Consider the following 15,456-nt stretch of genomic DNA (forward strand, 5'->3'; position numbering starts at 1 on the left):
TGGAAAAGACTAATTACATTTCCCGGTCATTCATATAAAAACATTTTATTGGAAAATTAGTGCCAGACACTTCTTCCTTATTTGGTCTCTTTACAAACTTTAAAATAGAATAGCTTTTCCCTTAGTTAAGTGCACCTGAAACAAACACATAATGGGTTTCAAATAGATGTCCACAATCACCACCCTATGCTGTCAACATTTAAGTATCAGCATATGAAACTGCACTTGTAGTGCAGCAAGGGGAGGTACAAGCCTGCTATATATTTAGGATCTAGATTCAGTGAAGCTGGAAGATGGTCATCCTCTACGGCAGTGCTTCTCAAAGTGGTGGTCCACAGACCGGTGCCGGTCTGCGAGCCACCGGTCGCTGGTGCGCAGTGAGTTGCCAGGAAAGAAAGAAATATATTTTCAGAAGCATAACATTGATATGTCATAGCGCCACAGTTCATACGTTCCAACACTCCAGGTGAAGTCACGTCATGCGAGGTGAGGAAAGAGAAAGAAACAGCCAGTCATGCATTTGTGTAGCACTGTTACACGCAATTGCTGCCACCGGCTGAACCGGGCACCGACCGGTCCCTGGCCCACTGGAAAAAAAATTGCCGGTCCGCCACATCAGATAGTTTGAGAAGCACTGCTCTAAGGCATCAACCTGCCGCCAAACCCATGGCTCAGGCCAATGATAAATCTCACTAAGTCCAGGTCTACCTGACACGCATGTGGCAGTTAGGAGTGTACGAAACTTGTGCCCTTATTTGACATAGCTATGTCAACAAACAGGCTTACTCATGAAGATGAAACTTGTGCTGGCAAAAGAGACCTTTTGCCTATATTGCTTGTGTCATTCAGGTAGCTTGTATAACTACGTCGGCAAAACACCTTTTTCCCTGTATATGCTGCGTTTCAGCCTGAGGACTTTGCATATAGTATAGCTTTGACAGAAAGTCTGTGTGTGATGGGTTTTAGTCAATGTTAACTTACACAAGGTTCCCCTTTGCTATGCCTGAGGCTTGACCAACCCAGTAGCTAATGAAGAATGCCTTGGCACCCTGGCTCCACAGAAGGCAGGATTGTGGCAGTAGGGCACAGGCAAACAAACTTTCTCCATTCAAACAGATGGCACATATAGCATATAAGATGTACAGGTTTGAAGGGACTGAATGGACATTTGGAGCACAAATATAGCTAAGAAGTCATGATTGGGCACCTTCAAAATATATCTATTGACTAATGTTACAGTATAGGAGTTGCTGGCTGCATCTATGGGAGATGCTGCCAGTGAATGGCTTTTTTGTGATGCTACTGCACAGTAGCCTAATACTACTGAGCAGTAACGTCACATCACAGTTTTTGCCACGCAATGCTACTATGCTGTACTAATGGCCAAAGAAACAGCAGTAGGCTGCTCTAGAGGCTAAAAGGATACATCTACAGTCAGTCAGGAGTACATCTAACAGGAAGGGGAGGAGCCCAGGGGATTTAAGCCTGGGTCCCTGAGACAGAGGGGCAGTACAGCCCTAACTGTTCAGGGAGAAGCGTTCCTGCCAGTTCAGGTTGGCAAGGAGCGGGGGCTATGGGCCATGTCAGGTATTCCCAGGCCTGAGAGAGCCAGTGAGCCATAATTAAGAGCCCCAAGACTTAATTAGGGCCAATAAGGCCAAGGATGTTGACCACTGGCTTAGAATAGTGCCAGCTAGACATTAGTAGGTCAGCCAGGGCTCGAGAGACACCTGCAGGGAACCAGAGAGTTTCGGTTCGCGGGCAGAGGGTCCAGAGATCACAAGAGGTCAGTTAGGCCAGTTATGTGTCAGTGAGAGCAGTCAGCGTCTCATGTAGGTGCACCCACGAAGGAGGTACAATTAAGAAAATGAGGTAGTGGCTCATACAGGATTATGTACCTCTTTCATGCAGATGACATTAGTCTGACTCAGTTTCAGAGAAAGCTGCATTGGGCATCTCCAAAAATGCCAGGGATTCATTTAATAATTGTAATAGGACTAACAGGATTTTTAAAGGAGCCCAGGTAAGTGGAGGCACATATTTCATTCAATTTTACTGACTGAGGTACTCAACCCTTTTAGACCCTTTTGGAGATGCCAGGCACAATGGTTGCAAGGCTATATTTTAGTGGGATATTAAGAGGCGTGGACTTGATCCTGGAAAATTACTTGGGATTAAAACTAAGTATAAAGGTTTTGCATAGGTCAAAATCAAGGTGAGGGGTGGTAATACTGCTTAGCAAGGTTCAGAGGGAAAGAATAGAAATATTTTCTGTTTTTAAGGAGGCATTCAAGGTTTGTTAAGGAATATAAATTTAGTTATAACTCTCCTTCTTACTGTTGATATTGTAGTCAGCTGGACAAAGCAAACCAACTTTGGTTCTGAACTTAAACACGGAGATAGAGCCTAGTAGGGTTAACCATCTTGCTACATGTATGTGCCTGTCTCCCACCTGCATTAACAGGAATCCTTGTGAGATTTTTCAGTCATCCAGATGATCTGACTACCAAGCTCTCGTTAATATGAATAGGATTTACCCATCCAGTTCTTGCACTCAGCATTGAAAATTTCAGTCTTTGCTCACTGTTAAAATACATGAGGAAAAATAACATGCACCAACTCTTTAAAAGTTTTACATGTACTTTATGCAAATATTTGTTTACATCAAATGTTTCATATAAAACCCTTGAGACAGGTCTTATGAGCAATGACTTCAAGTGTTTGAGCTTATTCTCACCAGAGAAAATTGGCAACTGACCTGCATAGTTGTAATTATGTAGGATTTGAGGAGCTAAACTAAAAACTAAGAATAGAAGTTTAGGGCAGCAGGTCTCATAGCCTGATGCCCAGGAAAGGGGGAATACATTTAGAATCCAGACAAGCCATTTAACTGGGAAGAGAAGTTAATACATGAAGGGATTTGCTCAGTAAAACAAATAGAGCACATTTAACGTCTCAGAGATGGACCCAGTTGGAGCAAATGATGGGAGAAGAGAGGAGAGGAGGCAAAGGAAAGACTTCCAATAAGCTTCAGGGGAAGGCTGTGATTTGGGGGCTAACTCCAGTCTAGCAAATGCTTCTCTCAAGTCCGTCTCTTTTTCTCGACTGCTCCGAATTTGGATTTTTTTTTAACGCAGGAACTTATGAGAACGTGAAGCTGGCTTCAACTAACAGCATGGCCCCCACGTTTCAAAAATACTTCCTAGAAAGAATGGGGGGAGCCGGTTGTGCTGCCAATGATCACCCCCCTCTGTGGGCTCCTCTCTGGAAAATGTTTAACCGGGCTTTTTCAGATGCTTCTAAAGATGTCGAAACCACTGAACAAATATTGACCGAGAGGCCCCACGCGGACAGGACAACAACACGGCTCTTATATAACCACCCCCCGCCCCCCAACCAAACAAACCCCAAACCCCCAAGGAAGGAGGAATCGCTGGGAATTCTGCTTCCTAGCTGGGGTGGAGCTGCGCCGAGCCCGCCAGCGCCAGCGCCAGCGCCAGGCACGGCCCGGGGCAGGGGCAGGGGCAGGGGCAGGGGCAGGGCCCCGCCTTCCGCCGGCGCCAGGGCAGAGCCGGGGGCTCCGGCCGGGTTAAAGATCGCCGGCGCTGCCCCGCGGGTCGCTCTTGTGCAAGAGCCGCGGAGGGGCCCGGGCGGGCGCTGCCCGCGGCGTTACGAAAGCACGGCCCGGCCCGGCCCGGCCCGGGGGCCCTATATAAGGCGCCCTTGCCCGCAGCCCCTGGGCTTTGCGCTGCGACCCGCGGCCGGCACCGCGCTGCTGTAAGAGGCGCCCTCGGCCCCGCCGGCCGGGCTGCGGGCTGCGGGCGGGCGGGCGGGCGCTGCGGGACCTGCCCCTGCCGCGGGGCTCACGGCTTTGCTTGCTGTCGCTGCAGGACGAGATGGCCGGGGCGAGGACCGCGCTGGCCGGGCTGCTGCTGCTGGTGCTGCTGGCGCCGCTGCCCCGCGGGGGCCGAGCCGAGCGGGACTGCAGAGTGAGCGGCTTCAGGGTCCAGGACAACTTCGACAAGGCTCGCGTAGGTGCTGCCCGCCCGCCCTGCTCCTGCCCGCTCCGGCCTCCCGAGCTTCCAGCCGCCCGCGGCTCCCCTGCGGGGCCTTCCGAGCTAGACCCAGGCTGTCAGACCTGACCTAAGTCGGACACTTCTGCTGTACCCGCGCGTCTGGATCCAGGCTCTGGGGTGGTGCAAAAAACCTGCCTGGGCCTTGGGCTCTTCGCACCTTTGGGCTCCAAACAGTAGACTCTAAGCAGCGGAGGAGGGAGTGTGACTGCCCCAGGGATCTGTTGGAAGGAAAAGCACCTCATGCACCGTAGGCTGATAGCACTAGAGGAAGTGAAAAATTCCAGCTGCTCTCAGTTCATCAAAATCTCTAGGCCCGGCTGCAAACTGGCCTATGAAAACCCAGACTCATCAGTGGGTCTTTTAGGATCCTTCTAGTATTAAATATCAGAGTAAACGCTTCTATTAGTTAAGGGGAGAAATAAAGTTCCTGTTTCATCATTACAAAAGACTGGCTTGCAACTAACTGAATCTAGGAAGAGCCAGATGGCAGATCCAGGTTTTTGTGGTGCCTGTGCTCCAGGATGCATTGATGTTTTTGTACTGTAGGAGCAGCTGGACTTGTTCTCTGTTTCGAGGGTACAGTTGATGTTATCTTTGGAGCAGGATCATCTGTGGTGGGATGTGTCCTGGCACAGTTGTTCCGCTTCATTAGTGTTTACAGACATTGTCTGGGGCCATTTCATTAGTTTTTACAGACATTATTTGGGGCCATTATGCTGCTGTGTTGGGTCCCTGCTTCAGTCAGGGTTCCCTCACTTGCAGACCTGTGCCTAGGTTGAAGCCTGGCAGTATGATACACATGCCCTGAGTTGCGGGGAGGCAGCCTGATGCAGGCACCATGGGAATCCCCTGAAGGGGAATTGCTGGGTGCGCTTAATAAGCAAATAGGTGTCCTCCCCTATAAGGCATCACAGACTAGAACTACCGTCAGTCATAACAGCATATTTGGGCACCAAGTGCCCAAATATGCAAGGGGCTAGGATGTCTGCTTGCTTGTAACTTGTGACTGTAATTTTTTTTGTTAATTGTGGACAATAGCTGTGTGCAACCCTTAGGGTAAAAGATCAGAAGGGTTCATCCTGCATAATCCACATAAATCCATCTTTTACCTGCTTCCCATGCTCACCAGGCCTCACCAGAACCTCTCTCCTTTCCCTGTAGTACAGCGGCATCTGGTACGCCATGGCCAAGAAAGACCCTGAAGGGCTGTTTCTGCAAGATAATGTGGTAGCCGAGTTTTCTGTAGATGAGTACGGGCAGATGAGCGCGACTGCAAAGGGCAGAGTCCGACTTTTCAAGTCAGTTCCCTAGCATCCTCCCTTTTCTTTCGCTTCTATCTCTCTATCTCCCTGTGCTTCTGGTTTGCTCTCTTTTCTGCTCCTACTCCTGAGACCATGTGTTCATGGAACCCAAGTCTAGGCTGTCACATTTGAATTGATCATATTTTTGTTTCTTCCTGGCTGCAGTAACTGGGACATATGTGCTGACATGATTGGTTCTTTCACTGACACTGAAGATCCTGCCAAATTCAAGATGAAATACTGGGGAGTGGCTGCATACCTCCAGAGGGGAAGTGAGTATTCACTTGAGGCATGTTTTTGCTATGGAAGACCCAGAACTGCTTAACAGACCTTGTTACTTTGTTTCCACACTAGGGAAAAGGTTTGTTTGCTTCTCTGTCTTTTACTAGATGGTAACAATCAGATGGTGAAATCCTAGGGTAGACAAGGCATGTGTTAGTTTACTGAAGCTTTTTTTCTGAGTGAAAGCAAGACTTTGTTCACCAAACATAATTTATTTTCCTTCTTTATCTAGTAATGTTAAGGCACAGACAGAAGTGACAAATTTTGCTCAATCTGGCCCCAGTAAGTGGTCTACATCCATGACCTAACATGAGTGCATGGCTGCAGAGCACTTTAAAAGGGCCTGATCCTGCAATAATCTGAACCAAAGCGGAGCACCTTAACTAATCTGTGTCTGTGCACACTGGGAGCAGGCCTGGGCTGCATCAGCCCAGGCCTGCTCCCGGTGCTGTTTTCAGAATGGGAGGTGGGGAAGGGAGCAGAGGGAGCTCATTCTGAGGGTTGCCCAGCCAGCACTAGACAGGCACACCCCTGATTTGGGGGGGGGGGGCCTCCAGTCCACCCCCCAAACCACCGCAAACCCTAAAATGGACCTTCCTCACTTGCCTTCTCCCCCTGCCATGCTGACACCACTGGTGGCTGGGAGAGGTGGAACAGAGCTAGGGGAAGAGGCTGCAGAGATGCAGCTCTCTCTCTGGATCAGCTTAAAAAAGCTAACATCTGTTGGGTCAGGAGGATTGGTCTAACTCATGGTGCTTTCTATAAAGCATCATGAGTTAGACTGGGGAGCTGCATTTCTGTTTGTGCCTTTAGACTAGGGTTGCTATGGGCCAGATTCAGATGTAGATTAGGCTCTTAAATGGGAGGTAAGCAGAATTTAGGATTTTGAGTCACAAAGTGATCCAGATCAACTCCACTTCAGCAGCAGCAAAACCACTTAGGCACCTAAATTTACTTGGAAAGCTCCCTAGATACCGAACCTTGGATGTTTGTGAAGTTCAGAAGCAATATATCTTGAGCTTCTGGGCACCTCGTTTCTGCCTAAACACTGCTCCAGTCTCATTCAGAGCTAGTGAGATACCAAAACCCTACAGAAATCCCACAGAGGCTTGATCTCGATTCATAGATTCATAAATGTTAGGGTCGGAAGGGACCTCAATAGATCATCGAGTCCGACCCCCTGCATAAGCAGGAAAGAGTGCTGGGTCTAGATGACCCCAGCTAGATACTCATCTAACCTCCTCCTAAAGACCCCCAGGGTAGGGGAGAGCACCACCTCCCTTGGGAGCCCGTTCCAGACCCTGGCCTCTCTAACTGTGAAGAAGTTCTTCCTAATGTCCAATCTAAATCTGCTCTCTGCTAGCTTGTGGCCATTATTTCTTGTAACCCCCGGGGGCGCCTTGGTGAATAAATACTCACCAATTCTCTTCTGTGCCCCCGTGATGAACTTATAGGCAGCCACAAGGTCGCCTCTCAACCTTCTCTTGCGGAGGCTGAAAAGATCCAGTTTCTCTAGTCTCTCCTCGTAGGGCTTGGTCTGTAGGCCCTTAACCATACTAGTGGCCCTTCTCTGGACCCTCTCCAGGTTATCCTCATCCTTCCTGAAGTGCGGCGCCCAGAATTGCATGCAGTACTCCAACTGCAGTCTGACCAGTGCCCGATAGAGGGGAAGTATCACCTCCTTGGACCTATTCGTCATGCATCTGCTGATGCACGATAAAGTGCCATTGGCTTTTTTGATGGCTTCATTACACTGCCGACTCATGTTCCTCTTGGAGTCCACTAGGACTCCAAGATCCCTTTCCACTTCCATGCCACCCAGCAGGTCATTCCCTAGGCTGTAGGTGTGCTGGACATTTTTCCTCCCTAGGTGCAGCACTTTGCATTTCTCCTTGTTGAACTGCATTCTGTTGTTTTCTGCCCACTTGTCCAACCTGTCCAGGTCTGCTTGCAGCTGTTCCCTGCCCTCCGGTGTGTCCACATCTCCCCATAGCTTTGTGTCATCTGCAAACTTGGACAGAGTACATTTCACTCCCTTGTCCAAGTCACTAATGAAGACATTAAAGAGTATCGGTCCAAGGACCGAGCCCTGCGGGACCCCACTGCCCACACCCTTCCAGGTCGAAACCGACCCATCCACCACGACTCTCTGGGTGCGACCCTCCAGCCAATTTGCCAGCCACCAGACTGTGTAGTCATCCAAGTCACAGCCTCTTAACTTGTTCACCAGTATGGGGTGGGATACCGTATAGAAGGCCTTCCTGAAGTCTAAGTATACGACATCCACCCCTCCTCCTGTATCCAGGCGTTTCGTAACCTGGTCATAAAAAGAGACTAGATTGGTCAGGCACGATCTGCCTGCCACGAACCCGTGCTGGTTTCCCCTCAGCATAATTTGTCCTGCCGGGCTCTCACAAATGTGAGCCTTGATAATTTTTTCAAAGACTTTGCCAAGGATGGAGGTGAGACTGACCGGCCTATAGTTGCCCGGGTCCTCCTTCCTCCCCTTTTTGAAAATGAGGACCACATTGGCCCTTTTCCAGTCCTCCGGGACTTGGCCCGTGCGCCACGAGCTTTCAAATATTCCCACCAGTGGCTCTGCAATGATGTCGGCCAGTGCCTTCAGCACCCTCGGATGGAGCTCATCCGGGCCTGCCGACTTAAAGGCATCCAGTTCTTCCAAATGACTCTGCACCATCTCAGGGTCTACGCATGGTAGTCTGGCGCCTTGCTGCTGCCTCTCTACAACCCCAGTGAGAGACTTGTCGCGCCCCTCGCTTAGGAACACTGAGGCAAAGAACTCGTTGAGGAGTTCAGCCTTGTCCCCTCTGTCTGTCACCAATTGTTTCTGCCCATTTAGCAGAGTTCCTATTCCTCCCTGGGCCTTCCTTTTACTCCCTATATATCTAAAAAACAATTTCTTGTTGTCTTTTACTTGGGTTGCCATCCTCAGCTCCATGGTAGCTTTGGCCTGTCTAACTGCCTCCCTACAAGCACGAGCAGAGGAGGTATATTCATCTTTGGTGATCTCTCCCTGTTTCCACTTTTTATGTGCTCCCCTTTTGTCCCTTAGGCTGCCCTGGATTTCTGCGGTCAGCCAGGGAAGCCTCCTGGCCCCTTTCCCTCTTTTGCTTCGCTCGGGGATCGTCTTGCTTTGTGCCTGAAGGATCGTTTCCTTAAGGCACAGCCACCCTTCTTGGGCTCCCATCACTTCAAAACTCCTACTCTGCAGTGCATTCTTGACTAATCGCCTGAGTTCATTGAAATCAGCTTTCCTAAAGTGTAGCATTTTCACCCTACTAGTTACCTTACCCACTCGACGTCTTATGGTGAATTCTATTATTAGGTGATCACTGTCCCCCAGATGGCTACAGATCTGGAGGTCCCCTACCATGTCATCCCCCGTTGCCAATACCAGATCCAGTATGGCATTCCCCCTAGTGGGACCGTGTACCTCCTGTGTCAGGTGGAGGTCTTGTACACAGGTTAGAAACCTGCGTGAGAGGTGGGACTTTGCTGTCTGTGTCTCCCAGCAGATGCCCAGGTAGTTTAGGTCCCCCATGACTACCGCCTGTTTAGCTTTTTTTTTGATCTAGGTACATACAGAGCACCTAACTCACATTGGCAACACTGAGTTTGGTATAAAGTAGAGTAGCTGTGGTGACTCTTACTCAAAAACATGGCAGGGTGATAGTGGCCACCTTTTGCATAGTAGCTTTATGGGTAGGGCAATCACTCAGGAAGTAGGTTCTCAGTGCTTGGGTTCTAGGCCTTCTTGAGTCTGAAGAGATTCAACCCTGTATCTCCCATGTCCAGGGGTGGATCCAGACTCCACCCCCGCGCCCCAAGATTAGACCATGCTGCAGGAGCTTCTGGTTGCCTTGGATTTGGGTAACTATTGTATGGGTTATGTAGCTGCAGCACTAATCAGTTCCATTCTGGATTTTACCTCAGTTGCAAACATGCTATTACCAGCCTTCCTGCCACCTAGTGTCAAGTCATTTAATAGTACCTACCACAGATAGCTACCTCCAGAGAGCTGGTTGTTTCTCTGCTAGAAACAGTGGTGTAATTTACACTAGCATGCATACTGATGTGAGATGCACTGGTCTAAATGTGTCGTCTCTGTGACTGACTTACATAAAATACACACACAGTCCTGAGAGCAAGAGCTGGATGCTAAACGGCTGAGACCCACCTGAAATTCTAGTTGTGGAATAGGGAATATGGTTTCTATTTTTTTTCTTTTTGGACATAGTTAGCAAGGTCACTTATAATAAATACATGTGGTAACTGGATGATAACTTTCTTCCATGCTGAAGAAAAGCTGAAAATATTTCTGTGGTAGGAAAACAGAACTGTCCAGAAGCAATGTGACTAGGAGATCCTTGTGTAATATGGTGCATGATCACTGGGAGTGCATTCATTTCCTTCATTTTTTTTGTCTTTGACCTTTTAAAACTTTTTTTTGTTTAAATGAGCATTGCTATAAATAGACAAAACAGCTACAAAATAAGAACCATTATACAAGATTATTTGCTATGAAGTACAAAGGAAGCTCTCAATTTTTTTTACTACAATTTCCTGTCTAACACCCTGAGTGATATTAATGCTTCACTAAATCAGCCTTATTTTCTTAGTTGTGAAATAATGATTTTTTTCCCCCTCTTTTGTACTCATATTGCCAAATTGACAGCTCGCTCATGGGAAGCATTTTTTGGAGGAAAGGGATGTCCCTTTGTCCTGGATCAGTCAGCTTGCCACAGAATCTGACCTTTCAGCTTCTGTGGGCTTGTATTGTCTGAAAGACTGTTGATTTATTCTGTCTGATATGGGCATTAATGCTGGCCTTTGAATTTCTCTTTTAGTACCGATGATGCTTGTTTCCTAAGTATGCTGTTGTCTAAGCCTGTCCCATTTCCAAAAGGTGGAAGTATGCTGGTGCTATTTATGCAGCATTTGGAATGATGCTGAGCGCTGTCGACGTGTAGGGGGTGCACACGCACCCCTGAGCGTGGCAGTGCATCCTCTACGAAAAGGTGCCATGACACTGTTGGCGGCGCCTGTGGGCAGTCGCTGCTCACCACCCCCACGCTGCCACGAGTGATGGCATCTACGGCTAGTCAGTGATTGCCACTGGCTGCGGTCAATGCTGCCAGCAGCATCTGCAGGTGGTCGCTGACTCTTGGTCAGTGCTTGCCACCCCCACTCCCTCCCCACCATCGCCATCAGTGCTGGTGGTGTCTGCGGGAGCTCCACGCTCCCATTGCTGCCATGCCCGCCCAGCCACCAGGGGCACACGTCATTCATGATGCTGAGGACCTCCATGGGTGTGTCTTTCCTGAACAGTAGACTACTTTTACTAAGCAATAAAGCATTACTGTCTACACATGTGCAGCAATTGGGCCGGTGTAGACTAATTTACAGCACTGTCAGATAATCTCATCAGACACGGGTACTATCCAACGGTGGAGCAAATAACTTCACTGTCTACACATGCCTTTAAAGTGAAGCAAGGATTAGTTTACTTTGGCTCAAATTGCACAGGAGTTTAGTTAGTTGCATTTGGCTCTTATAGATGTGCAGGGAGCCTGCTCTAGTGCACTGGAAATCCAGCACGATTAATTGAGTCTGCTGGCAGATGAAAATTGACACATTCCAGCAGCATTCCACGTTGCATGTATCAACGTGCCTGTGTGTCCCTGCACTGACAAAATGATGGTGGTGCGCTTTGAAATAAAACACGTTCGATGAGCTTTAGTTCCAAGCGCCCCACAGCCACTTTTTTCAGTGCAGGGATACTGATGCATGCGATGGACGGGCGCTTTTAATTAGCACAGCTTGCTAATTAAAGCACCCGGCACTGTGTCCCAAGACGCATATAAAAATGCCCATTAATTGCATATGCAGACATGCTCCGTGAATCCTAATGTAGCTGGCAGGTTCAACTGAATGTCAGTCAATCAGGAATACTTTTTAGTGGGTCTCTATGATTCTAAGATGATTCTTTGCCCTGAATGACAGCGTCACTCCTGTCTAACAAAAAGAGTCCATGAACAAATGCCTTTTCAGAGTGCACAGCTCCTTTGTCCAATTCACTCTTGCTTATTTATTTCCTCTGAATGACTAAATATGTCCCAAAACTTGTTTTTGTTAAAAGTCCATGTTCTGATCCCAAGATGAGGAGACACTGCAACTCCTCATTATTCAGGTGAGAATTGTGGGTGTTCTATGCCTTAACAGCAGTGATTCTCTCCCAGGGTGCCATGGCACCCTGGGGTGCCTTGAGATCCTTTCAAGGGTGCTGCAGAGTGTCATGAAATGTTGCACTATTAGGTTTGCAAACATGATTCACAAGATAAACTCAGAGGTTGTAATAAGAGTCCACAAAGTTAAAAACATGCTGACCTTCTGTGGTTTTTCTATAGCGGGAGAATTACTCTATTTTTCTGAAGTTAAAAAAAAATGAATGAAAGTTAAGAGCTGGAATTTTCTGAGGAGTGCCTTGAATCGAAAAAAAGGTTGAGAACCACTGACTTCCAGGATTGTTCCCACTGTGAACTACTTTCTGTCATTAGTACTGAACTGTATGATATTCTAGAATCGTTAATGCTGCAAGTGAAGATTTCCTTCTCTAAGTGCAATTTCCTTCTATCCCCATAACGTCTTTGCTCTTTCTCTGTATTGACTTCCAGATGATGACCACTGGATAGTGGACACAGATTATGACACTTATGCAATTCATTACTCCTGCCGGGAACTAAATGATGACGGCACCTGTGCTGATAGCTACTCATTCGTGTTCTCCCGGGACATTAATGGATTATCCCCAGAGGCACAGAGAATTGTCAGGCAGAGGCAAGTTGAGCTTTGCTTGGACAGAAAATACAGACTTATTGTTCATAACGGTAAGTTTTTTCCTTCTTACAGAAATTTTATTTGGGGGGAGGAAATGACTGGTGCTAGGAAACTCCTCTGTTATAGGGAGATTGTAGGAAGCACAACATTTGGAACCTGCAATATTATCTGCTTTTCTTAGTAAAAACTCCAGGTCTTGTATATATTGATTTCTCCTTTCCTTTCATCCAGCTAAAGGAGAGCTGTGGGTACAGCTTCCATAGTAGCCCATCACATGAGTTGATACAATCCTGAGAAGAGAGTTGTGAAACCCCTAAATTAATATGGCAGGGAACAGTGATCACAACTCCTTTAAAGGAAAAGTACCCCATTTACCTGAATACTAGATTACCCTGAATGTAAGATGTAATTAAATTCTACACATGGAAAATGTATAAATGTATTAGTTTTCCATGTATGGATTCTGATTATTTAAGAATCATCTTAAATTCAAACCCTCCCCCCACTACTGCAGGTGTTGAAGGAGAGGTGATGAGGGGGCAGTAATGGGGCTGCAGGTGGGGACAGACAGTGAGGCAGGCAGTGGGGGGGCATGAAGTGGAGCAGGCAGGGGGATAGTAATAAGGCAAGCAGTGGAGGGGAGGAGGGAAGGTAGTAGGGAACAAGCAGTGAGGCAGGCAATGAGAGGCAGGCAGTTTGGCCCCTGCTGCCTGTCCCCATACCTCACTTAACCCGCATTGTGTATGCTCTTGCCCTCAGCCTCAAGCTGTCTTGATTTCCCCCTTCCCATTCTCCCCCACCCTGCTCAGGTCCCCGCCCCACCTTCCTTCACTCCTTCCCCTTACCTTTCTGCATTGGCTGGAGCATGGAGCATGGCTCCAGCCCACCCTCATAGCAGTGGTACAGAGCCATGCTCCAAGCCAGGCTGCAGCAGGGATGGAGCCTGCCAGCAGGGAGAAAAAGTATGGAGGAGGGTGGCAGATCAGGGGAGAGAAGAAGTGGCATGGTGTGGGGAGGAGAATGGGGGCTTCAGGGGAGGAACGACCGGGTGTGCAAAGGTGGTTTGTGGGGAGGAGGCAGGCAGCAGCTGTGGCTTCAGCACCAGCTTCAGCCCCAACTCTGGGTTGAGGATGGAGCCACAGCAGCTGCCTGCCCCCTGCATCCTTGGGCTCGATTTTAAGGTGAGGGGCTTTTTCCACCCCCTGTTAAAAGGGGAAGAAAAAATGGTCTAATGGAGTAAATCCAGTATGTGTCTCTAATCTACTTGAATTTCTCAAGTATGTCAGTGATACAGGAGAGAATGGAGAACTTTTAGATACTCTGAGACTTTAAAAAGCCTTTGGGAATTTTCCTAGGAGGTCATTAAGGGAATTAAGACAATGTCTGCACAGTAAATTTATCGTGCATGGAAGCATCACTCTTAGGCCTGCTGTGCTGCTTCGGGTGTACTGCCTCTACCAGTAGCAGTGTAGCTACATCTGTTTGGTATTTTGGGGGTGCTAATTAGCAATATTGAGCAACTATTCCAGTTAGGTGCCCTCATGCTCATTATTTTTCCCTCCTCCCTTCACTGTTCTACTTTTTGTTTTCCTAATTTCTATCTATTTACAGTCTCACTGTCATCCTGTCACACTTTTAGCTTCTCTCATTCCTTGGAGTCTCAGAACAGCAGAGACTCCCTATGCCTGAAGAAGGGTGACTGTGCCCGAAAGCTTGCCAAGAACTCTTTTCCAACTGCTCAGTTGGTCTAATAAAAGATATCACGTCTACTCAAAGAACCCTGCCTGCCTTATGCTCATTAGTCTGTCCATAAGCACCATGTGGAAATAATGACACTGCTTCTGGTTTAGGAGGCTCTTGTGTGGAACAGCACAGCAGTCTAGATAGTGCCACTATTGAGCACAGTTAGTTTACACTGTAGAAATTTCAAATTAATAGGACATCTTACAGGTTAAACGGGCAAGGGTATTTCCAATGACAAGTTTTAAATTAAAAATAGTTTATATCTTGCTAAAGTAAATGTATCCTGGGAGAGCCTAAACCAAGAGCCAGCATGTTCTTTGCCACAGACTGAATTAAATGTGGTCCTAACTTAAGTTGAAATTCTTCTGGAATTGTGTGGCAGATCTACAGAACAGAATAACATTACTAATAATAAACAGGGACCTTCCTAAATTGCAGTGGAAATTCATGGGGCAGTGGCACCTTTAATATCCCTGTTTTCACTGCACACCCCTCCTCCCCCCTGCCGAGTGGCAGTTAATGCTGTGGGCTTTGCCCCTCAGCCACTCAGCAGCACATGGGGGTGTACAGCAAAAAGAGTGAGATTCAAGGTGGTGCTGCACTGCAGGCTTCTGCCACGAATTAGGTAGGTCCCTAATAATAGACTGATATTATTAGTTATTATTAAAATTTGAAAAGAAATAAGTATATATCAGTACATGTGTGCAAGCTTTTTAACTTCCTAGTGCTGCTCATGAAATATATTAACATAATTTTGTTTTGTTTCAGGATACTGCTCTTAAGGAGATCCTAAAGTATTGGGAGCAAAGTATGTAATAGCAGTATGGATAAAAAGTTTACCATCCAAGCGTTAAATCTTTTAAGCAACTTTCCAATTTTGAATATATTTATCTGAGCTCTGCAGTTCACCTTGTCAATAAGCAGTGAAACCTTTTAATAAACTTGAATTACAGGGAGTACATATCGTCTGGAGTGCAAATTTGTACATATGTGGATGATAGTTTTATTGGCAAAACATTATTATAGTACAACAGTTAAAATTAGGAATTTGAATGGTCGTGTATTGTGTTAATCTTTCAATTTTGTTATTGATTTTTTTTTTTTTTTTACTAAGAGCCCTGTAGACAAATTTTAAAAAATCTGCTAGTTATTAAAATATCTTAAATTTTCTTGAAATAACTTCTGCCTCCTTTATT

General features: G+C 47.1%; 1 protein-coding gene across 1 annotated transcript; it reads left to right on the plus strand.

Moving 5' to 3' along the window:
• Positions 1–3,603: 3,603 nt before the first annotated feature.
• On the plus strand, positions 3,604–15,219 carry RBP4 (retinol binding protein 4). Its single transcript, XM_006259682.4, has 6 exons — positions 3,604–3,777; positions 3,891–4,031; positions 5,238–5,374; positions 5,543–5,649; positions 12,355–12,567; positions 15,029–15,219. Exons 2-6 carry the CDS (start codon positions 3,897–3,899, stop codon positions 15,040–15,042), a joined length of 606 nt encoding a protein of 201 aa, XP_006259744.1. The 5' UTR covers positions 3,604–3,777; positions 3,891–3,896; the 3' UTR covers positions 15,043–15,219.
• The last annotated feature ends 237 nt before the right edge of the window (positions 15,220–15,456 follow it).

This window comes from Alligator mississippiensis, chromosome 6 (assembly GCF_030867095.1).
Source record: "Alligator mississippiensis isolate rAllMis1 chromosome 6, rAllMis1, whole genome shotgun sequence".
In the NCBI taxonomy this organism is placed as follows: domain Eukaryota; kingdom Metazoa; phylum Chordata; order Crocodylia; family Alligatoridae; genus Alligator; species Alligator mississippiensis.

Bases quoted from the DNA above. Each gene is read 5' to 3' on its own strand.
- RBP4 (XM_006259682.4), top strand. From the start codon at position 3,897: ATGGCCGGGGCGAGGACCGCGCTGGCCGGGCTGCTGCTGCTGGTGCTG. The intron at 4,032-5,237 runs GTAGGTGCTGCC...CTTTCCCTGTAG, and splicing joins ACAACTTCGACAAGGCTCGC to TACAGCGGCATCTGGTACGC. The intron at 5,375-5,542 runs GTCAGTTCCCTA...TCCTGGCTGCAG, and splicing joins GGCAGAGTCCGACTTTTCAA to TAACTGGGACATATGTGCTG.